At 36.2% G+C, this 24,540-nt stretch overlaps 1 protein-coding gene across 1 annotated transcript; it reads left to right on the forward strand.

Moving 5' to 3' along the window:
- Positions 1-234: 234 nt before the first annotated feature.
- On the forward strand, positions 235-21,508 carry LOC135153179 (protein arginine N-methyltransferase 5-like). The gene is made up of 13 exons (XM_064095405.1): positions 235-392; positions 5,970-6,088; positions 6,690-6,907; positions 7,821-7,977; positions 9,086-9,249; positions 9,937-10,098; positions 10,284-10,420; positions 11,409-11,531; positions 12,152-12,327; positions 13,088-13,197; positions 14,034-14,241; positions 17,772-17,836; positions 18,174-21,508. The coding sequence occupies exons 1-13, from the start codon at positions 295-297 to the stop codon at positions 18,324-18,326; spliced, it is 1,890 nt and encodes a 629-aa protein (XP_063951475.1). The 5' UTR covers positions 235-294; the 3' UTR covers positions 18,327-21,508.
- Positions 21,509-24,540: the final 3,032 nt, after the last annotated feature.

Raw genomic sequence — 24,540 nt, forward strand, 5'->3', positions numbered from 1 at the left:
ACCATCCCTTTAATATCTTTTATTGCACAAAATAATATCAATCGGTATGAAAGAAAGTGGATATGGATATTCAAATAGAGGTATTAATGCTGACGAAAGTGAAAACCAACGGAAATCATATTGTTTTTTTGAAAAGCAAAAGCACGTCTTGAAAAAGCCCTTGAAAAGTTATAGTGGCGGTAGCCCCCGTGGGACTCGTAAAAATACCCATAGAAAATTCATATGAGTTTTCTGTTAATCTTACTTCTTAGCGTTCCATAACTGTCATTCATACACGTACACAGTACAATATACATGTACAATGCAATGGCGGCTCAGCATGTGTCTTGCGGGCGATGCCTCGGCTGTGTTCCCGACATCTCAAATTCGATGCAGCTGGCATCATATGCTGGGTAATTATTTCGAATATATTCTAATTTTTTCAATGTTATCATTTATTCTTTCATTGAGCATGTAAAATCATTTCAAGGACTGAGAGATATGATCAAGATTTATCGAGAAAATGTCATGATGATGTAGACAGTATTCTACTCTAGTACCGTACTAAGTAACGAGTAACGTACCGTACCGTACTGTGAGTGACCGAGGGCGAAGCTAGTACTAATACTACTAGTACTACTAGTACGACTACGAGTCGTTCGACCATGGCGTGACTGGACTGACTCGTAGTCGTACTTAAGTTAAGTTATGTGACCATGGCACAAAAAAAAAGGAATCACTGAAATGATTATATAGAAAGAAACAAAGAAAGGAATAAAAAAGAAAGAGAAGAAAAGAAAATACAAAAAGGAAATAAATAGAAAGAAAAGGAAATGAAGGGAGTGTGAACAAATCATAATGGGTAATTAAAGAAAGAATGAAGGAGAGAGAAAAAAAGAGATGAATGGAGAAGAAAAAGAATAATGAAAGAGAAAAATGAAGTAAAGAACAAAAAGTGAAAAGAAAGTTAGAATTAAAGAAGAATGAAAGAAATAAAGGAAAGAAAAAAAAATGTTCCCTTCATTTTCTTTGAAATAAAGAAAAAGGAGGAAAGGGAAGATGAATGAAATGTTTAAAAGAAAAAATAGAAAAAAATAAGGAAAAAAATAGAGTAAGAAAAAAAATAGGATGCTGAAAGATTCAATGAAGGAAAGGAAAATGTTTCCTTCACTCTTTTAAAAGAAAGAAGTGTGTGTGTGTGTATTTGAGTTTTATCAGACGTGTATCAATCAGATATGATTATTTACGTCTGGGACCAACCTTTAAGTTTAACATCACCATCCGAAAGACGTGACCAGGGCTTGAACCTCTGCATCAATTTGTAACTTCCCCACATACATGTAGCTTGGATTACAGGCGCATGCCACAACTCCCAGAAAAACAGGAAGGAAGGAATAGCAAAAAAGGAAAAAATAAATAAAAGGAGGAGAGAATGAAAAAAAAGAAAATAATGGAAGGAGAGAAAGAACGAAAAGAAAAGGGAGAGGAAGAGAGAAGGAAGCAAAGTAAAAATTAAGGAAAGAAAGAATGAAGGAAATAGAAAAAAGGAAAGTAAGAGAAAGAAGGAAGGAAAGAAAAAAAAAACAATGGGGGACTTTAAGAAGGAAAGAATGAAGAAAATAAATGAGAGAGGAAGGAATGCTAGGAAATGATAAGAAATAAAGATAGATGGAAAGGAAAAAGGAATTCAGGAAAGATAGGGTGTAGAAAGAAGGAATGGAAAAAAGAGAAAAAGAAAAATCAGGAAGGAAGGTAAGAAAGAACAAAGTAAGGGGAAAAAGGAAGGAAAGAATGAAAGCAAGAAAGGAATAGAAGAATTAAAGAAGGGCTGACAGAAAGAATGAAAAGAAGGAGAGGAAGGGAGCAAAGAAAATTTTAAGGAAAGAAAGAAGAAAAAAGGAAATAACGAAAAAAGAAGGAAAGTAAGAAAAGGAAGGAAGGAAAGAAAGAAAAAATGAACAGCGAGAGAGAGAGAAAGGATCAGAAAAGATTGGAAATAAAGATAGAACAAAAAAAAAGGCAAGCATGAAGGATAGAAGAAAGGATGAAGAAAGAACAATAGGAAAGAAAGAAAATAGGAAAGGAAGGAAGGAAGGAAGGAAGAAAGAAAGAAAGAAAGAAAGAGGAAAAAAGGTTCAAACTTCAAGCAAACAATAAAAAATGTAATCATCTAGAACAATAATCCTTTTTTTCAATATATTTTTAAAATTGTTAGAAAACTAAAATGTTTTAGAAATGAATAAAATTTCAAAGTGAAATGTCAAACTTAAAAATTAGATGAAACATCACTGCATCACATATACACAGGCATCTCTCTTCCCATTACAAGTTCGCACCGTACCGATAACAAAAAAACTCAAAACAAAAGGTGAAACAACTAGACCGATCTATAGTGCGTATCAAAAAAAAAGTTTACACTTTGAAAAAGCCCTGGGAATTCAAAAATATACAACATGTGGGTAAATTTTTTACATATAATCTTGGGTTTGGGTCTCATCTATCCAATGAATGTAAAGGTTTTGACAGAATGTTACACTTGAGTGAGCACTGTCCATTTTTGTAAAGCTCGCAGAAATCTGTTTGCGCAGAAATGCTCGTTTTCACGCTGTGTCAAGGGGAAAGGGCGAAATCAAACTTACCCTGCGAAACATTTCTCATACATTTCCCTTGCACTAGTTTTAGTCAATTAAAATAAAACGGATACATTCTAGCATTTTGCAACAATTTTGCCACCCAAATTAAAATTTCAACATTTAGTAAGCACAACCTTTACCCTTTTTTGTGCGAGCTGGATCTGAGGACATAACTGAATCTGAACATAAGTTTATATCAGACATCTCCAGCATTTTTTCACTGAGTTTTTATCATTTAAAGTGGGTTTACATTTCATTTTTCATTTCATACTTGTTTCTCCACACTTTTCCCAAGCTTGGCAATGAATAACAAAATGAAAATCAAGCCTAAGCCATTTCATGTAAATCACAGCTCAGTGTAAAGCAAATATCGTCTCGATGGCCTCGGGGGAGTGGGGTGGGGCACAATGCACTCTTCGAAGTGTTTTGGGCAAGGAAACAAGTTTAGAAAGATAAAAGATGTCTTCAAATCAATTTTACTAGCTAAATTCCACGTTCTCTTCATGATTAAGGTCTACTTTTATTTGCATAACTATTTCAAAGTTCTGCACAAATCATTTTTCACTAAATTTTCAAAAGTAAGTGGTGCTCACTCAAGCGGAAATATTTTTCGACAGTTATATCGTTATTTGCTTAAATGGATCTGTACTAATGTTAATGTGGAAAAATCTTCAGGATATTACAAATGTATAATTTTACAGGATTTTTTCAAAGTGTAAACTTTTTTTTGATACGCACTGTAGTAATGAAAACTCAAAAACTAGCTCTTCCGATTACATCACCAAATCAGTAATCTGAGAATCCATATTCAAATAAATTTCCTGCCGATTTTGTGATTATTTTGGTGGAAAAACTCCAGGGAAAAAGTGTTGAAAAAACTGTTAATCATGTGAGATTGTTTACTCTGATTTCAGAGCAGGTCCGGATCCAGGGGGGGGGGGGGGCACAGGGGGCACGTGCCCCCCCCCCCTTTTGAGAAGCAAAATTAAAAATTTGTAATGTAAAAATGCCATTAAAACTAAAACAAAGGTGTGCCCCCTTTTAGAAATTAAAGACCTTTTTTCTTTTTTTTGCTTGTCAAATTTTTTCGGGTACGAAATTTCCTTCATTTGTGGTGAAAAACCTTTTTTTATTTTGGCTTTTCCTCCAAAAAATTCGCCCACCATTTTGGAAAATCTTGGATCCGCCCCTGTTTCAGAGTTTGCAAAGTACCACTGCTCCGCTCCTGAGTGCCTGCCAGACACAGGCAGGAGGCCATGCCACGTGCAGCAGCTAGTACATGTAAGTATGCTGACTTTGCGTGTCTGTGTAGATCAAAGAAAATAGCGGAAAATGGCTTGCAATTGAATTCAGGGAGGTTGTTAACCTTGTTTTGTGTCTCTCTCTTCTGTATTTGTGCTTGTGAAATATGGGAGAACTTTGTAAACTTTAATTTCACAGTGAGAAAGGGCATGACCGGTATTGAAAAAAAAGCATGTCGGCCATGTTTGAAAAAAAAGGACACTGCCTGTTTGGCCGTGAATTGGACATGCACAGCGCTAGGCGTGCACATTAGTCATTATCTACTGTACCGCGATCCCGTTCCGAAGATCCTGTTTTTCACAACGCCCAGTATATTTAGTTCCTTCTAAAAGATCTAGCCCTAAATCATGTAGATGGAATACAACTTAATTTCTGACATTTCTTCAATATTGATTTCATTTTTAAACAAGAATTCATTCAAAAAACAAGAAAAATGTTATGAAAAGACGGGGAAACTTGCAACCGTGTTTACATCGCCATCTTGATTTCAGTGAGCACTTTTAGAAACGTACGTCGACATAGACGACTGGTTCAAGATGATGTAATTTTTTGGCCTGCCATATGCCTCGGGCCCTCACACACGTCCACTATCAGAATCGAGAACCTTGCCACATCCATTTTGCGGTTCTCCTAAATCATAGTTGACGTGCACGTAAGTGACGTCATTTTAACCGCTCAAGCTCAGCATGAAGATCAACCTTTCCCTTTTAAAACAGTTTTTAGTGACTTTTCACAAAATTAATGTAAGTTGTATGATGCATTATGTGTATCATATTTGAAATTGCTTTCTGATCTCGGAAATGTATATCCTAACTCGTTTAAAAAGGAATCAAAGCAAGTGAAAGGGCAAGTGTGCACAAGTTGCACCTTCGCATCACCTGACCGGGTCGCCAGGCGATGGTACGCCAGATCTTCTGGGTCGGGCAGCGTGTCATGACCCGCTGGTTATTGCGCTGTTTCACGTGGACGCACGTACACATACAAGTTGGGTGAAATCTAAAGTATTCGCATCTGTAGTGAACAAGGGCAGAAGACGACGTTGACTCAACGATCAGACGACTGCTACGCCGTTCTCGTTCACTGCTAAAACTCTCTATTGTCATTCGCTTGGCGACAGCACGCAAATCTCGCGATTTGCGTGCTGTCGCCAAAGACAATGAAATCAAAATTAGTGAACTCTAGTTCTGGTGAACTCCACCAGTATATGCACTCCTTCATGCTGAGTATCGAATGTAGACAACAACTTTACAATGTTGGGCAAGCCCAGAGAAAAAAACTTTATTGAATGTAATATTTTATAACATGACTTCACAATTGAATATCTATAACATGGCAGAACTTGAACACTTTTAAATATGTTAATATTCTGGTGGGGTTCACTAACTTTTTAGCACCACTGTAAAATTCAATAACCAAGTTATTGATTTTTAAAGGTTTGCATCATTCCGGTGAAACAGTTCCAGGCATGTCTTCATGAATATTCATTAGGGGGGCTTATGATGTCATATCCCCTTTTGTTCTTTTGTATTTTATTATATGAAATTAGGTTTATTCAAAAAAATTCTACTAAGAACTGAAATACTTGGATTGATAACTGATTAAGTGCATTAGTTATTTATTGCTGCAACTTATTTCATCATAATGGAGACACATCATTTACACATACATGAAAAAATGAAACAATTATGATTTCAAGTAATAAAATAAGAAAAAGTATTGTGTGGATGTGACATCATCAGCCCACCTAATGAATATTCATGACAATGTGCATATAAGTTTTTTCAAAAAATATTGCTAAACTTTAAAATTCAATAACTTTGTTAGTTGTTATCCAATTTCGATGAAAGTTACAGCATTTTGCTCTGTGAATTAACTCTATTTATTTAGATATATCATCAGCCTGGAGCACCCCTTTAAGTTTTGAAATGTTATAATTTTGGAAGTACCACTTTGAGAGCTTGCCCCTTGAGGAAGGAAAGACATTGCTATTTTATTTACCATGTACACTGTAGGCCCTACATGTATGTTGTCTTTTATATCTCTCTCAATTAACAGATTTGACTTTGTGGCTATGCCCATCGTGCATCCAAGATTCAAGAGAGAGTTTGTAGAAGGAAAAGCCAAAGACAGAGTGGCAGCATTTGCAAGATCAGACTTACTGTTACCAAGCCAAGGTAGGTGTTAAACTGTTACTATTGCTAATGTTTAGTTTGACTTTTCAGTGAATCAAGAAAATTTAATTGATATTCTTCTACATTGTTGTGTATGAAGGTCCTAAAGAAGTAGATTTGATGGATTATAAATGTAACAAAAGCATGATGATTGACTTTATAGTGAAACTAGCAAATATGAGCAAGCATTTTTAAAGGAGGGGATACTGAACCATCATAATAGGTGATACTTAGAAAATTGGTACAGTAGTTTGACTTGATCTCTTAAGACCTTTGCTGTTGAATTTTATATAGAAGTCAGTTTCTTTTCTTTTAAAATGTCTCATTAACTTAAGTAATTTTGAGAAATTTGAGAAAACAGCATGCATGCCAGAGAAACTAAAAATAAACATAGGCTTATATCTAAAGACCTTTTCAGGGAGTTGAAAGATTGGTACACGTTGCTAGATTTGCCGAGTATCAAACTGCAAAATAGATCAGGAAAAACCATTTTGATAGTTATTTAGACTGCTAATATTGAAGAAAAACTTGGCTCAACAATTTTTTTTTTGCTTCGTGGCAAGACCCAAATTCAGTTGCATTTCACAATCTCTTGAATGTGTAGATTGGAGCGCCCTGGTTGTTGGAAAGCTGTCGGAATGGCTTCAGCCAGACTCTGAGAATGCTGTAGTTCGTCAGAACTCCCAGGTTGCCCTGATGCAGGAGTTGAACTATGCGGCCCATCTGAGTCTACCAGCTGTCCTGGTGCCCTTGAATAACATCAACTGTGTTAACTTGGCAAGATGCCTCTACAGCCACATGCAGGGTCATAGCAATCACCAGGTAAGGGCCCAAATTCACAGTGGTGATCTCAATTCTCGCTTTCAGCAATAACCAAAAGTTCCGAAGTGTAGCTCATTTACTTGTGTGAACCAGTATCTTCCAGTAGCTTGAAGGTAAGAGGGGTAACACAAGTTTCCAATGATTATTCCTAGAAATGTAAGAAGAGATTGATAATACACGTGGTGCAAAAGTGGATGCAACTAGACTAGAGCTAGCTGCAGTGTGAGTAGACCAGAAGGTTGTGAGTCACACATCCCTGAACAAGAAGTAGTTCTAGTACATGACACTGTGAGAGTAAAGACAATCTGCATTAGATGAAGTCACTTTTTTTCTTGTTTTTCCTAGACATGTTTCTTTATTTTTCTTTGTTGATCTTATGGAATTAAGGCACATGCACCCAAACATGGCCGAGGCAGTGGAACATACCCACACTTCATACGGTGCATAAAGTACAGAAAAAATAGTCCTTATAGGTAATGTCATTGTCAACTCCAATACAAAAAATTATTTAATTGTATTTGTTTTCAGTATATTTCTTCACACTTCATACTGTGCATATAGGTACTAACCTATCCCCCTCCTCATCATTATTGAGTACTATACAAATGGGACAATTGTCCATACCAATGTGTGGCACAATAGCCAATTTGAGATTTTATTTGTACAACATTTTTTTAATAATATCTTTTTTTTCAAACAGCCATAAGTTTCTTATTCTCTATTATTCTTTCAAATATTCACCATCTTTGGTTCTTTGTTTTTTTCATTTTCTCTTGTAATACAAATCATTTTATTACAACAGTTGTGTCCCCATTTAACATAATCAGATATTTGTATAGATGGCCTAAGGTAGCTTGGATGTTGCCCAATAGAGTCCTTGATTCACTTCCCAATTTTCTTTTTACTTTGTAAGGTTTGGATCCATGTACCAATCCAGGCTCCAGGGACTATGACAGATGACCTAGTAGAAAACCCTTCATCGTTTGATGAAACAGAGAAAGACAACGAGCCTTGGCATTGGTGGAATACACTACGGCGGGCTTGTAACCATCACAAGCGGCTTGGTATAGGTATGTCAAAAACGGGCAGAGCTTTACTAACTGGGTGTCGTGGTGTGGGCCTGTAATGTGGGGAAGTTACAAATTGATGCAGAGGTTCAAGGTTCAAGTCCTGGTTATGTCTTTCGGATGAAGACGTTACAGGTCTGTCTCTGACGTAAACAATCCTATTTTTATAATGCCTACTTAGCTTGTACGCAAGCGAACGGTAGGCTGAATGTCAAACATTTGTACCGTTGCACACGTACCGTTGCACGGTCAGGAACAAGGTGACGTCAGATGATGTTTGAAGGTTTGCATGGTGGTATTACAATCGCGGTTGTGGTTTGCGGTACAACATGTGTAAAGTCCTGGAGGGACTGAGATAAAGATAAGTAGATAGAAATGAACTGGAAAGGCGAGAAAGTGGAGGTTTGAAAGAAGAGTATTCTTATTCAACATGAGTGTAGTCCTTAAAAGGACTGTAAACCAGAAGGAGTGGAAAGCTGAGTAGTAGAGAAGGCTGGCTTGAATCGGCGAATGGAGTAGACGTGACGTATCGGGCAGGTTGACTGTCCATCTTCAGGCAATCATTGTTCGTATTTTCACTAACTTCCGAGGCATTGTACAACACAAGTAGCAAATATTCTCATTTGTGCAATGGTGCAACATTTTGCATTCGGTGAAAGAAAGAGACACTGTTCAACGACGCATAGCCGAGTTTAATAGAGTATTTTTCTTTCACCTTATGAAAACTCGCACCGTTGCACTCACACCATTTCGCTATTTGTATACTGACTGATATATGTCTGTTAAAATGCAAACACTCAATCTAGTTTTACTCTTTATAAGAAACACTAATTAGGCTGACTGTATGCTGTATATTGACGCTATCCTAGTATGCCATTTAATGAGCGATGCTTTTTTTGTCCACTGCATTAATCAGTTATTTCTCATGTGCATAGTGAGTGTAATGTCTGCTTCCTATTTTTAATAGTAGCCGAGGTTCGCTTTTAAAATCTATGATATCGCTGTTTTATTTAGTTGGGAAAAATACAATCAATTTTATCAGATTTATCCTGAGAAGCCCAACAAGCTCTGACCAATTTTTTGTCTTATTTTTCTTGTTCTATTTTTTCAGCTCTTGAAGCGACAGCAGACCTACCATCACAAGAGATTATTGATAGGTGGATGGGTGAACCAGTCAAATGCGCCATCTTCTCCACATCTCTCTTCCTTACCAATAAGAAAGGGTTCCCTGTACTATCTAAGGCTCATCAGTCATTGGTAATGCAGCTATTTAGGGTAAGTCCGATGTGTAGTCCTGCTGGTTAGGGTCTGTGTCATTTTGATTGATATCTGGCGAAGTATATTTTTTCTTTTGTAATTTAAATGTCTGTTTCGTAGTCATGTTCATAATCATCTACTCAGCAAAATTGTTTGTAGCAGCTTGGTCGTCTAGCCAACAGTCTAATTTTGATGTTGATATTCACACTATTTGAAACTTTGATTATTTAGATTTTACATTTGGAATGTCAGTATCAACTGATGCCCCCTAAATCAGATCATTTAGAGTATGATGGGCTTCACACAGCAATATTGTGATGCAATGCACATATATCAAATCTGTTTTAGCGGCCACATGTCTTTAGTGGCAACCAAAATTGTCTCCCACTTAAAAGGAATATTTATTTACAGAACCTGTCAATAAAGACCACTTTTCCTCCGTGTACACTTATTCTGTTTCCTTTCGGTGGGCTGAATAGTCAGGAGAGTTTTTTGTGAATGGATTTGTCGAACCATTTATCTGACAAAGTCTGTTTTATCTGACAGTCACCATAGTGAACAGTGCTTCTCAACCAATGAAATTCGAGGAAAGTTGCCAAACCTGACAACTTGTCAGGCAATATTTTGATGAAATGCTTCCCAGTTTTGACCGTATGAATTTTTGAAAAAAATAGCCATTCTGTCTGTGTGCTCCAAACCCTACAGCTCGACGTCCAGATGATGATCAAAGGCACCAATAGGCATCCAGATAAAGGAATCAAGGCTTACCAGCAGTACATGGAACACCTCTACCAATCCCAACCACCTCTGGGAGGAGTTGATGCTTTCGCCAAGGGTTACGAAGACTACCTACAGTGCCCTCTTCAGGTTAGAGTGACAGCCATCTTATCACCATCTATAACACTCCATATTTCAGGAGTTAATGTTAAAGCTTACTGATCTATTATTCTTCAATTGATATACTTTTTGTTGCATTTTGAAGTCTTGATAGGGTAGTCAAGTTTACACTGACACTTTCCAATTCATGTTTTCATTTTCAATCTCATTTGCAGCCCTTGTCAGACAACTTAGAATCCCAGACATACGAGATATTTGAGAAAGATCCTGTGAAGTATACCCGCTACCAGGAAGCAGTCTTCAAAGCTCTGATAGACTCTGTCCCAGAGACACAAAAATCAACAACAAAGACGTAAGCCAAGCCATTTTGTTTCGCTAAATTTTGTGTGTTAAGCCAGGAACACATTCATCATTCCTGCGTGTGAAATAAATGCTAAGCTGTTTTAAAATGCTTTTGTTCTTCAGTCATATCCACCCATTTCCGAATGCGCATGCCCCATGCCAAGTATGAATGTTTTATTTAATATCTAAAGGCTTTACTATTCTAATCTATATATAATATACTATTCTCATAATATTATACATATTCTCTGTAGATTGTATTGACAATCTTGCCTCATTCTCACACAAACATGTGTAATGCTTCCTAAGAAAATATCACATATAATGGTGAAGAATGTTAATGCAGTTGAAACTTTCTTCTTTCAGTCAAGTATTTGTTTAATCAGTAAAATACAAATTTGTAACCTCGTTCAGACACCCATTTCATTCACTCAGTATAATCTCTTTCATGAATTCACCTGCAAATAGTCCAGATTTTATGTGGTTTAGAATAATGCAGCTTGGCAACAGAAATTGCATTCATGAATTCAGAAAGAGTCCACACGATGTTTTAAATGTGCAATCAGGAAATAGTCTGGCTTATCGTCATGGTAAGTCATGCCACAAGAAAAAGCCACATTATTTGAGCATCAAGTTCATGAATTAAAAAAACTGAGATTGGATGCGAGTCCACCTAAAAAGAAGAGTCAAATTATGCAGCTTACCACTCGACCTTTCATGAATTGAAATAAGCCATATCTGAGCTGCAACCATGAATTCATGGAAGGGTATATATAATAAAAGAAGAGAAACTAAATTTTCAGTTTCCCTCATACTTTTGAATCGTCCATATATACTGACAGAGGAAATTCACAAAACATTGCATAGAACTGTCTCTTTCAAGACAATACTTTTTGGTTTGTCTGTTTCATACTTTTCATTATTTTTCATGTACATGTATGTGTGCAAATGAAATTTATAGTTTTATTTCTTTTAATTTTGTCTTGTCATTTTGCCAGAATAATAATGGTTCTGGGAGCTGGGAGAGGCCCTCTTGTGACAGCATCATTAAAGGCAGCCGAGCAGGCTGAGAGGAAAGTCCATGTATATGCCGTAGAGAAAAATCCCAACGCAGCTGTAACGTAAGTAGATTCAGTATTGACACGATTCAAAGGGATTCTACCATGATAAATAATGTGTAATGCCAGTCCTTCCATTTTGACCAAAACATATGAGCACTCATTTGTACATGCCTCTTTGATACTATGGAATGCTCTTCCTAATGATACAAGTATACATGTTTTCGATAAGTTTCAAGAATTCTCGAAAGAAAGTATTTGTTTAGCATGTGATGAACTCAGTACCCAACACCCCTGACTTAATGTCTAATTCAATTTCTTCTAATTCAAGTTCACTGGGACTTAAAAGGATTAAAGTCCATTTTCCCCACTTTGTGGGATTGGACTGTTCATTTCCTTGATGGCTTTCTACCGTACTGTCCTGTCTTTGATAGTTCCCCACATCTTGCTTGATCTCCCACAAGGAATTCTCCCAGCAACAGAGAAATATAATATTCTCTTGAGCCAGTGGATCTCTTCTCTCCTAGCCACATGACCATCACATTTATCTTGAAACAGTACATTTTTTTCCTTGGTGTTTTTTTATCCATATGAAAAGTGATAAATACAACTCATTAAATTTCATGATTTCTTAAAACAAGACTTTTGTAAACGAATGTTTTTAAATGTTGTTGAATTTACAGGTTATTCACACTGAAGGAGGACAAATGGGGTGATCTAGTAACGGTCGTTCAGACAGACATGAGAGAGTGGAAGGCACCGGTGAAGGCAGATATCATTGTCAGTGAGCTCCTTGGCTCATTCGGAGACAATGAACTCTCACCAGAGTGTCTAGATGGAGCCCAACCATTCCTTAAAGGTATAAATCAAGCAGGAGATGGATTGTTCATAAGAATTTGCTATAAAATTGCAGGATAATGTCGAAACTGAATTTTCACAATTGTATTATTTTCCCCAAGTCATAACCTCACAAAATTATCACTTCAATGTTTGTCTCTTGTGGTAATTAGGACATTTGATAGCAGAATCGTGAAATTAACACCTTGAATTCTGCGCTTTTCATAAAGAAACTGCAAAAATATCTCTACAACTAATCAAAAGATTGAGTTGTTCGTCATTTTAACTTTTTAATTTCAGAATTCTACAGATTGTTACATTTTTCTTTCATATTAAAAGAGAAATTTCTGCATTTCTTACATCTTGATTTCATCTTTATTGATAAATGGCGTCATAGGTTGACTTGTAGCTGATTGATGCCATCTATCTTTTTTATTTTCAAGACTCGTTCCCTGTTCGTATACCATGTATTTGATCAAGACTATCCTGTTTATATTTTGTAAATTTCAAAAAGAATATTTCATGAGGTAGAATTACTGTCTTCATCCTTTTGCAAAATGACTTTTTTGTGCTTTTCATGTTTTCTATTAACATATCACAAGAATTTTACTACAAGGAAATTATATACGTAGAAGATTTAAGCATCATAATCACACTTGAATCACTCTTAAAATGAGGTATTTTCATCTTAATCTTAGAAAATTATTGCCAAAGATTTGTATTTATGTGAGGAAAGCATTGTCAACTTTCAATATATTTTTGGTTTCTATTTGTTGTTTTAGATGACTGTATAAGCATTCCATGTAAATACACCTCGTATCTTAGTCCTCTTATGTCTCATAAACTCTACAATGAAGTCAAGTTATGTAAGGAAAAGGACAAAAATCCAGAAGTAAGTATCTTGATTTCATCGTCAATATTTTAGCATATGTTCTCACCCTGAAGATTAGAGGTCCAAGCACTGAGCCTTGTAAATTAATCTTAATGTTGGTATAGGATGTAATTCATTAGTGTTCAAGCATTTGTTCTCACTCTAAAGAGTAGGGGGCCAAGCATTGAGCCTTGGTGAACTCATCTGTATTTATTGATTAATTTTCATTGATTTCTGAGGACTTGTGTTTCATGAAAGCTTTTTATAATTGAATATCTAGGAGAGGACCTCTTTCCAAAACAGCAGGTTGCTTATAAGTCAAGAAAAACTGAACAGTAAAAATAATTGTAGGTTAAGTTTATTTTCAGTTCATTTAATGTATGTTAATGAAGAAATAATGTTAACAGGCAAAGAAACAAAATGAAATTGAAGTGATTACTCATGCATTTTTACAGCATTTCCCATGCCTACTAAAATTTTCCAACTGCAACCATTTCTTTTGCAATAGTTTATAAGAAGATTTACTGTAAAATGGCAGTGCGATAAAATATGTACATCCAACATCTTACATGTGGGACTTTTCTGAAATGATTTCTCTCTTATTTCTAGTTGATATGAAAGGTTTTAATGCTCTCATTTATCATTGTTTGAGCAGTTCATGAATTGTAGTGAGAATGGAGTTAACTTGGGGATCAGATGAATAAAAAGTTGATTATTTTATGAAATTTCCCCAAACCTATGTAATATTCCATTCCTTATGCCTTGCATTATTACATTGAAATGCTTAAAAAGTAATTTAATTGAGAATTGGCTTTAATTTCATCCTCCCCTAACTGAATTTATCTGATTATCTCCAGGCCCACTTTGAGACACCTTACGTAGTCCGTCTACAGAATGTCACGGTCCTTGACAAGCCGCAATCAGTGTTCACCTTCACTCATCCGGCCAAGCTACCGACAGACAACCAAAGATACAAGCATTTGACCTTTGACATCAAGGAGGATGCAGAACTTCATGGGTTTGCAGGGTATTTTGATACAGTGCTGTATGGTGACATTATGCTCAGTGAGTAATCCTGTAAAAAAAATATTCTTATTTAATTATTTGTAAGTCTTCTTTTAGTAGGGTGGCTCCATCAGTAATTGGTATACTGTTGTCCATGGAGGTCCTACGACAAAAATACAAATATTACAAACATATGAAAAGTAAACAATGTGACATTCAGACAAACAATTCAAACAGAAAAAAGAAAAAACATAAAACAACAGAAAGGGCCAGTTTACTAATTAAGGCTATTGTAATGCCAAAATAAAAGACTAAATCAAGAATCTGACCGAGCATTTCTTAAAAAATGAGCTAAATCATTCCAAGTGGATGCAGCAATAAAAAATAAAAAATTTGTTTACCCATTTCCATTTTGACTCTGGGTAAAATTACACCTGTGCTTTGTGCACTACATACACATATGTTATATACAGTTTGGGATTGTTTGAGAATATTAAACAAGTAGGCTAGACTCTAGAGTTTTACATTTAAAATGATTCCATCTACCTTGGATGGGAACCCATTTTCTATTTTAGTTGGAGTTCTCAGACTGGTTCCAAGGATTACTCTGGCCATTTTTTGTGTTGTTTGATTGTTACATCTTTAGTATTTTTAGAACACGTTGACTAGGCATTACAACAATATTCAAAATAAATGAGTTCTTGGCATTCATCCTGATAATCAATAATCTTGAGTCTTTGTCAAAATGCAATTCCCTGCAAAAAATCCTGTTGAGCTCACAAAGTTATTGATATTAGTTTGATCTGATCCTTTTTCTTTAAGAGTCATTCAATGCACAAGTAAATAATGCCACAACAATGTTTCCAATCACGTATAAAAAAATTTCAGTACAGATATACTGAGGTTATTGAAGTTGCTAATACAGACCATTTTGCCATAAAGTGATTGTGTTTAGATGGATTTGGGAGCTTCAACTGCTTAGCTTTTCCTGTTTAACCAAGGGAAGTGTGCCTGATAATGTGGCTGAGTTATGTGCCAGCTTGGATCCCAATCGCATCTTCGCTTTCCCCTTCTTCTGACCTCTGGATGGCGCTAGCATTTGTATTAGAGTCCTAACTTATAATTCAGCGAAGTGGGACGCTTAGCACTAACTAACAACTGGTGATGACAGTATGTTTATATCCCTTGTGATTCGGGATTCAAAACAATGAGTAGAATGAAGAAGGTAGAGATGAGATACTCCTTGATTACAAGGGTTTGATTGCACCAAATCACCTGAAACAGATGCCCCTTGAATGTAGTCACCTTCGTGCCATTCATTCATCTGAAATGGTCTTTGACTATCTTCCAAGCATCTTTAATAGTATTTGTATCATCTGTTTTGATGCTCCCTTTTGTTGCATCTTTGTAGTGTTGAACAAAGCTATCCTTGTGTTCCACATTGAAATGTCTGTTTCCATGATTATTCAGGTTTGCGTAAGCATGCCATCCGTCGCAGTAGATAGTTGACCCTTTCTTGACGTGCTTGTCAATCAAAGCCAGTCCTCTGAACTGGATACAAGACAGGTTTATTTGTCTACCCCTCAACAATCCTAAGATCCATATCTTCAGTCCTTTTGGATTCCCACGGTGATATTTGGTGCACCTACCAAATAGACTTCTCAATTTCGATCTCACCATGCAAAACTTATCCACTGTCATACAGGTGTTTTGCAAATTTTTGGCAATGATTATGTATGAAATTGACCCAGTCAACTGCCAAGTTCTTGTAATTCATCCCTGAATCCAAGGCACAGCCGTACAATGGGGATCCTAGGATCCATTCCCTCATGAAGAGCAATAAGTAGCTCCCTCTCATCCAAGTGGGCTTCTTCAAAAAATATTTATTTGAAACCAGAGTTATACCTGTCATGCGGCCAGGTCATGGTCCCATGGCATTGCCACACCTTCTGCCCCTCCTTGATGAACGTTCAATAGGTTTGCATGGTGTTGTGTGTACTTCACAGTTGATGTGAGATGCGATCAACCTATTTTTTACCAGTTATTTGGAAAAAAGTATTCGTCACTTTGTGCCAGCAAGAAAAGAAAATCAAAGGGGATGCGAAAATAACTAATGCTGACATTCGCTGGGTCCCTCTTCTCTCTTTACCCAAGACATTTTCCTGAAGTAAATTTATTTTTCATTTAGTATTTCTTTGGCTCTCCATTAAGATATTTGTAGCAATGAGCCTATAGATTCCATGAATAAATCCTGTAGCTCCTATGTTCATGGTAAATTCTAAACAATGTTTCATACACACTTGCCCTATCGCTGCACAGGCCTTTCAGATTTGCCCACTCCAAAAAGTCACAGGGCTCAGTCCATTGATGTTAATGAAAGTAGCCAACAGACATCTCTCCTAATGTTTTATATTTTGTGTCCAAAATTATCTCCTTATCCTATCGGGCCACTTATTTGCACTTACAATTATATCCTCGATATCAATCCAAAGAATATATAATTGTTGGTCCCAAGATGCCATTTCTTTTGTACATAGGTGTAGGCCAAACTCTACTGAATGGAAACACACTGTACATGCTCAACTAATGCTAGGAATCCTCATAACAGCTTCTACTTTGTCATATTAACACAGATTGTGCATTCGTTGTTATGAAGCCACTGTCATGTGACCATGCACACAATAAACCTATCACCTTGCCGAGTTAGGAACATGTGCAGGATAGACCAATCATGAAGCAATACTCCAGTCCATTCATCAAAGATTGATTCGTGAATAAAATTCTTGAGCATTGCATGCCCCTGTGTTATTTACTTGGGCTGGCAGTTAGCCTCTCTTCCTTGACCGACGGGATGAAATGCCCGGAAATTGTTTTGTGCATGATTCCACACTGTACCACACTGTTCGTATTGAAGTTGGCAAAACTTAAAGAAGAGAGATATTTACAGGGATTCATGATATTAGTATAATCAGGATAAAACAGTCGGCTCATGTCACACACACACACACACACACACACACTATTGATTATCTGTCATTAAAGATAACTGAGTCAGGAAATCTAGATTCAAGATAATTTATTGTCATGTATCAAAAATACACAACATAAAAAGTGAATACCACATATACACTGTCATACATATTATAGGCCTACATTTGGCAAACAATCATATCTGGTATTAAACTTTTGTTAAAACTGTTAACATATGTATTTCCTTTTTAGTTAATGCATACTTGCATGTATAAAATGTACAACACCCTCTGATAAAATGTACAACCATGTCATTTGAAAAATCTCTCTCGATGTTTCGTCAAATGCTGACAGTTAATTAGAAGAATTTGGGCTCACAAGATCAAAGGTTGAGAGAGATAAAAAGAAAGCTACAGAAATAAAGGGGGAAGACGAAAAATGGACTGAACGCTAGCAGTCTTGGTAAATTGATTATCAAATTGGCAACATTGCAAAGTATCATGTGCGACAGAGTCTTTTTGATCTGATGCCAGTTATATTGAATCAACCTGCAAACATGTGTTGATTTCAATGGCAGAGTCACCTCTTAAAACCAGTTATTTTTTGTGTATTTGTTGTAGGTACTGAACCAAGCACATATTCAGAAGGAATGTTCAGCTGGTTCCCCATATTCTTTCCACTAAAAGTAAGTATAACAGAAATATATTTGATATGAAGTGTTCATGTTTAGAATATATAAAAAATATGGAAAGATCTTATTTCTGCCAGTGTCAATTGGGTCCTCAGCAGCGCATCAGGGATCATCAGTGTTTGGGCCGTTTTTGTCATGGAAACCACTCCCCCCCTTGCTGGCCGAGGCTGCGCTAGGATTTCCTACTTCCTTTTTCATTTCGTTCAGAAACAGCACTTTCATTTTCAAAAGTTGACAATGATACCCATCAGATAAGATTGTTCATTACACATAGACTAAATAAATGAATAAACTTATATAATTTCACCTTGATTTTTCTTCCTTTATACAGACTCCTATTCATCTAAGAGCCAACTCAAAGGTGACTGTCCACTTCTGGAGGAACGTCCGAAGCCGCAGCGTATGGTACGAGTGGTCACTGACCGAACCTGTGGCTACGCCTATCCATAACATCAATGGCCAATCATACACCATCAGCTTGTGATAATGCATTCAATGCTTTGCCTATCATAGTATTTAAACCTTAATAACCCTATTCCTGTATTGGAAAGGTCATTACTTATTCCAATCAACTGCAGCTTGATTGTGGAGTACAAGGAAACCCAGGAGTCCCACTCTGCTAGATAAGATCTCCCAATGAACATTCTCTTAGAGCACACCTCACTTGTACGATGCCCACTGAAAATACAGGACAACTCCCCCAGGAGGACAATGCCACTGGATAAGACTCCACAGTGAATGTTCTCTCAGCGCACACCTCACTTGTACAAGACCCACTAAACATACAGGACATCACCCTAGGAGAGAGCTTTACCATTAGATAAGATTATCAAAAAAAATCTTCCCCATACTTCACTTCCTGAAAAGACAAACTTACAAGTGTCTTCTAGGGGAGGTGTCCTAGAACCATGTGATATTTACAAGAGCCATGCAAGAACAATCCTTTGATGTTATTCATTGCACCCTTGTTCTGGAGATGTGTTGATTGTAAGGTTGCAATTGATTTGAACACTTGTGGTCGATCCCATCAATTATAGTTCTCTGTGAGACCGCTCCCAGAAGCCACATCTGTGAAGTACTTTTCGTCTATTTGTAATCACAGTAGAATAGCAAATGAAAATTCTTCAAATTTACTTACAATGTAAGAAACTTTGCAGGATTATATATTTTCTTTGATAATTGCCTATTTGCCTACCATATCTAAACACACTCTCAACAAGTGATATGTGGAGTGTTTCATGAAACAAAATAGTCTGTGAAATTCACCTACATTTATTTATTCTGAACCGGTCAGATGCTGGGATTTCAGAAGCATGATAAGAGATGTCAGTGAAAAGTCACTATTTGTTTCATATATGCTCCCCTGTTGTAATCCCATTGTTCTTCACTATTCAGTAGGTTGGGATTAGGGGAGGGGGGTGTTCCACAATTGGTATATTCATGCATGGCTGTAGATACACTTTTATCATGCTGAGTCAGATGTAACAGCCATATTATTTCTAGATCTTGTGAAAAGGTGTGAGAGCATTTGATAGCACCTCAGTTCGGACTTTTCTCAAGTCTATTGTGAGCAAATATGAAATGTACATGTACATATCAAAATTTCAGTATATGTTTGAGGTACGGTACCCATTTGCCACTCTATTCAAGTTTATTATTGTTGTATACCGGTAACTCTACGCACAACTGTATAAAATATCCCTGGCAATTATCAACATATGTTGCATTATATTACAACAACATCGATTTATGTTGCATCTGAAAGATTTGTAATCTTTCACAGATTTAAAATGAATTCATACATAATGTCCATGTTGATATTTATTAGAATAAAAGTGAATGGCTGTTAGGTTTAAACGTATTAAAGGGAGTTGTAAATCGTTTGTATCCACTCAAACAAATGCATATAATTATGGAATTTTAATGTATTGACTTAGTGCACAAAATTCCAAAAGCTTTTCACTGTATTGCAATAAATCTGTGTGCAAGTGCATCAATGTGTATTTGACAAATGATGCATATTTGTACCATATAAAGAACAATTTTATCAGCCAATAAAAAATGGGGAAAAAGCTGCAGTTAGGACCAAATATTCAATGTGAAATTTCTCCTAATTCACAAGATAAGAGGACAAAATATTAATTGAAAACATGTAATTTATGAACAAAATACAAAGTCTGTGTGATCAAATTTTATACTGCAACTTGATGTTTTCTAGCTCTACATGTAATATTAAATAGACATGCTCTGCTGTCGATTGATGCGATCATCAGGATAGCATATATGTTGCCATTTAAAAAAATGAATGTGACTTACACTCATGATGTAATCATCACTCTTTATGTATCAAATTCAGGGTCTCTGACCAAGTGGTTAGGGTATAGTTATTCTTCTTTACTCTTAGCTTGCCATAGTGGCCCAATGGCACTTCATATGCATGAAAATTCAATAAACTTGGGATCTATTTGGCATATTAACATCTAACTTGAGTTGTCACAACAAAGAATGATCAAATCAACTTCTTATTCATTGTTAGTGTGAAGAGGTAGGGGTTTGATTTACCCCTGTGTGGAACTTTGGATTCATCTTGATTGAATATAATTTTTTTTTTTTTTATTGGTATTCAGCAAGAACATATCCGAGATGGGTAAACACAAAAGTAAGATACATGTACTTGAGCATTGTTGCAGATTATGGAATCCACATGTGATGTATTCAAGATGTTGAAAGTAAAGTTTGAGGACTTCTAGGAAATGCGAAGACTTTATTTCATGATGGATTGTTAATAACAACTGAGCATACACACTTAAATCAAAATTGATACATTGCATGGCTTGTCACTTGATTTCAGTGTGTGTGCAACTTCCACATATTTTATACGGTGAGCAATTAGATAACCTTAAATTGTATACTTAGATGTTTTATTTAATTTACTGTATACATTCTACAATAAAACATGCAGGTTGTTTGGGCATTGAATTGGCAGTTTTAGATATTAAAAATTTGGGTACTTGTCAAAATATGTATAGATAACCCTTCTCTTGTACACAAAAATATTTTTTTTTAATTCTGAGAATGGATGTTAGAAATAGTAAAAACTCACTGTGTAACCACAATACATATCTTACCCTAGCCAAATCACTAAGCCATTTATTGTATGCTGTTTTCATTACATAAGTGGATTGAGCAAGGATGCTGACCAATAAGTATATGTGACTTTGTGCGTGAAAATATGAATACTCTACGACCACTATAATTCCTGCTATATATCTTTGATATGGTCGCATAAATGTCTTGGTGTGCTGAAAATTATTCTTAATACTGTCACATGATGATCAATGAATAAGTTGAAATAACTTATTTTTTACAAAGAAGATAAATTTTCCAGTTGATATTCCAAAGTTACTCTATAGTACACAATACAGTGCTTCTGGGATGATTCAATAATATTTAACAATATTATTCTTTTTGTGAACATTTTCAAGTGCATCTATTTGTCAAAGCCTTCATATTTTGTATTGGTTTATTTCTGGCTGAGTTTTGTTTATATTTTTCAGCTTTTTACAACAAAAAAGTGCTTCTTTCCACATCCGTGAACTGTTTTAATATCTGCTGCAAATATGGCTTGATTTTATTTAGGTCAATAAAATAGTAACTATGATCGTATCTGGATTGTGATTTTGGTATCATTCAGAATATTCTTAAACGGAATTGGATCCTTCCTTCAAGTTGGTTTTGATAAAAGAAGAAAAATGAGAGGAATGCATAAAAAGTTTTATTGAAAATCCAAAGAAGAAATGGGCCTATTGATTTCCAAAGTGTTGCCATGTATGTCACATGTATACAGCTCCCGCATATGCCTGGTAATATCGATCTATTCATTAAATTGTCATTTTCAATATTTTGTGATTTTTTTTTTGTTTAACCATCAAAGTACATAATTTGATAACATATGAAAGAAATGTGCACTGCAAAATACATTTTTCAATTTCTTGAGAAAATGTCATGAATTGTTATTACATGAATTATAGGGTTGACATATGAGCAGTCACAAAATCTCAACTTTTCACATTTTAATGGATTTTCATCAAACTTTGATATCATTCCCCCATTTCTGCTCAAATTAAATCAAGCTTGAAATTTGTTTCCTTTACTCAACTCATGAGCATCATCGAGTGCATGTTGGGTGATTATGTGGAGAGGAAGAGAGGATGAGGAATAAAAAGAATTAAAGATCTTGTGAAGGGGGAAGGAGATGGAAACAGATCGAGAATGGGGACAAGGAAGTAAATTGTTGAATGGAGAGGTAAGGGAATTCAAGAGATGGAGGCAAGATGAAGGAATAGAAGGGAACTACAAAGCAGCAATGGAGGGAAGGAAATGTGTAAGACAGGAAGAAGAAAGAGATTGGGGGAGAGTAGATAGGGAGAATGTTGGATGTGAAATGAAAGCAAGAGGAGGATGGTAAAGAAATTATGATGTATGAATGAGATTGAAAATTGAGAAGAGGTTATTGTGAGATGGAAGAGAAATTAAGGGGACTTGATGGGGGGGGGGGGGGGGGTCAGAGCATCCCTCTAACTAAATAAATTGCCTCTCGAGTTTACCTGGATGTTATATCGAGGTTTTTTACGTGACGTTTAAGAAAGCACGAATGCCTGTGAGCAAGCAACCAGGGGACCAACAGCTTAAGGTCCTCTCCGGGGGACCTGGTAATGAGGATAAATGCCTTACCATAGGGCACTAGCGCACCACTTGGGAATCAAACCCGGGTCACCGGAATCCGAAACCACCGCTCTACCGACTGAGCTATCGCGCCTCCCATGAAAAGATCATGAGAAATTGTATCATGAATATGGTAATTTGATGAAGTATTTATGCAATCAATATAATGAATCCGATCCCAAAAGGCAAAAAAAATCATAGGGAATAGGATAAGGAATGGAGATAGGTACAGTTGATGCGATGAGGGGCGTTTCCGCGATCACGACAGTGCACCCGTACCCCCTGGGGGCCTGGGCCATATCGGCCGGCCCGCTGCTGCGCCCCCGATCGATCATATCAAAGAAGCCCGCGCTACAAAATCAACGATTCAACTCCCAACAAACTCCGCTCAAAAATCTAGATCTAACAGTAACAGCTGAAGAACTTGTATTGTTTTGAATTGGCAATCATAGATAGGCATGTTAAAACGATTCTCTTGATGTGAGAGGTGCATAGGGCCTTTTTTTAAATGTAAGTAGTCAAACATATTATGGTCTGATATTTTTTAGAATAAGCGTTATTTATAAATCATAGACCTCTCTGTTGAAATGTTCTAATCGTACAGTCCCACACATTGGGTTAAATGTACCGTTAAAAGGAAATCGTGCGCTAAATCGTAGCCTTAGTCCTTGTGATGTTATTGTCGCTGTTATTCAAGATCTAATTTTAAGATCTAGATCAATGCCTAGAGTACAATAGTAGTGGAAGTTGTAGAAGGGGGTAATTTCAGCTTTAAAAACGAAGTGATATTATAATTATTTTTAAGATCAAGTTGGAATGGGAGTTGAGTAAGATAAATTAGAAAAAAAAATGAAGGGAAGAAGAAGGGAAGCCAGAACAAATTGAAGAAGAAGCTAATGTTAGAAGAGGAGAAGGAGCAATTAGCAAGTAAGCCAGGGAGTGGAGGAGGGGGGGGGGGCGGCAGGAGGAGAAGATGCTAGAAGAAGAAGTAGATAAAGAGGAGGATGCATGAATCTTTGATGAGCCAGCAACATCGAGAAAATGACTGCACATATCTGCTCATGATCCTTGTCTCTTGCATTTGAAAATATTTTTTTGTGTTAATCTTAAGTTATTGATTGATGCCCACTTTATTCTCTGTATCTAAAATTCAGTTTGCAGACTTTTTATGCAGTGTTTGTAAAAATATTCATATTCTTTGACTGCTGAATGCATAAATTGTTATAGACTCCAGACAGCTGGCAGCCGTCTGTTTCGAGGAGTTTTTTAAACATTCTAAAATTTTTATTTCTCCTCGTACACAGACGGCTTGCGATCGTGTAGCCGCCATTAGGGGGTTAAAGGACAAGTCCACCCCAACAAAAAGTTGATTTGAATAAAAAGAAAAAAATCCAACAAGCAAAACGCTGAAAATTTCATCAAAATCGGATGTAAAATAAAGTTATGATATTTTTAAGTTTTGCTCAATTTCACAAAACAGTTATATGCACATCCTATTCGGTATGCAAATGAGGAGACTGATGACGTCATCCACTCACTATTTCTTTTGTATTTTATTATATGAAATATTCTAATTTTCTCATTGTCAAGTGAAACAATGATTATTTCCTCCCTGAACATGTGGAATTAGCATTGTCTAATACAGGGTGCTACATAACTTTTTTGAAGCACTTGCCCGATCGGGCAAGTGAATTCCTAAATAGTTGGAAAATACTTGCCCGAAAAAAATCTTTCAAAATGTTTTACTGCTTCAAAAGAAAGTAGTGCGGTTTTATATACCATTGCTTTTTCCTCTCATTTAAACATGAACTGGCCTGCGTACCTTGTATTTGTAATATTTTTTTTTTTTTTCAAAATGATTTTATCTTGCCTGCCATGACTGAAATTAGTGTCAATATGCCATTGTATTAATTTCCTCTATCCTATTTTTTCATGTACTTTTGTTTATGACCAAGGCACAAAATAAAAAAGGG

Source organism: Lytechinus pictus, chromosome 2 (assembly GCF_037042905.1).
Source record: "Lytechinus pictus isolate F3 Inbred chromosome 2, Lp3.0, whole genome shotgun sequence".
Taxonomy (NCBI): domain Eukaryota; kingdom Metazoa; phylum Echinodermata; class Echinoidea; order Temnopleuroida; family Toxopneustidae; genus Lytechinus; species Lytechinus pictus.

What these genes read in the sequence shown, in the direction of transcription:
- LOC135153179 (XM_064095405.1), top strand. Translation starts at nt 295, where the DNA reads ATGTACAATGCAATGGCGGCTCAGCATGTGTCTTGCGGGCGATGCCTC. An exon ending in AGCCCAACCATTCCTTAAAG is followed by an intron (nt 12,328 to 13,087) that starts GTATAAATCAAG and finishes TTGTTGTTTTAG; the next exon opens with ATGACTGTATAAGCATTCCA. An exon ending in AAAAGGACAAAAATCCAGAA is followed by an intron (nt 13,198 to 14,033) that starts GTAAGTATCTTG and finishes GATTATCTCCAG; the next exon opens with GCCCACTTTGAGACACCTTA.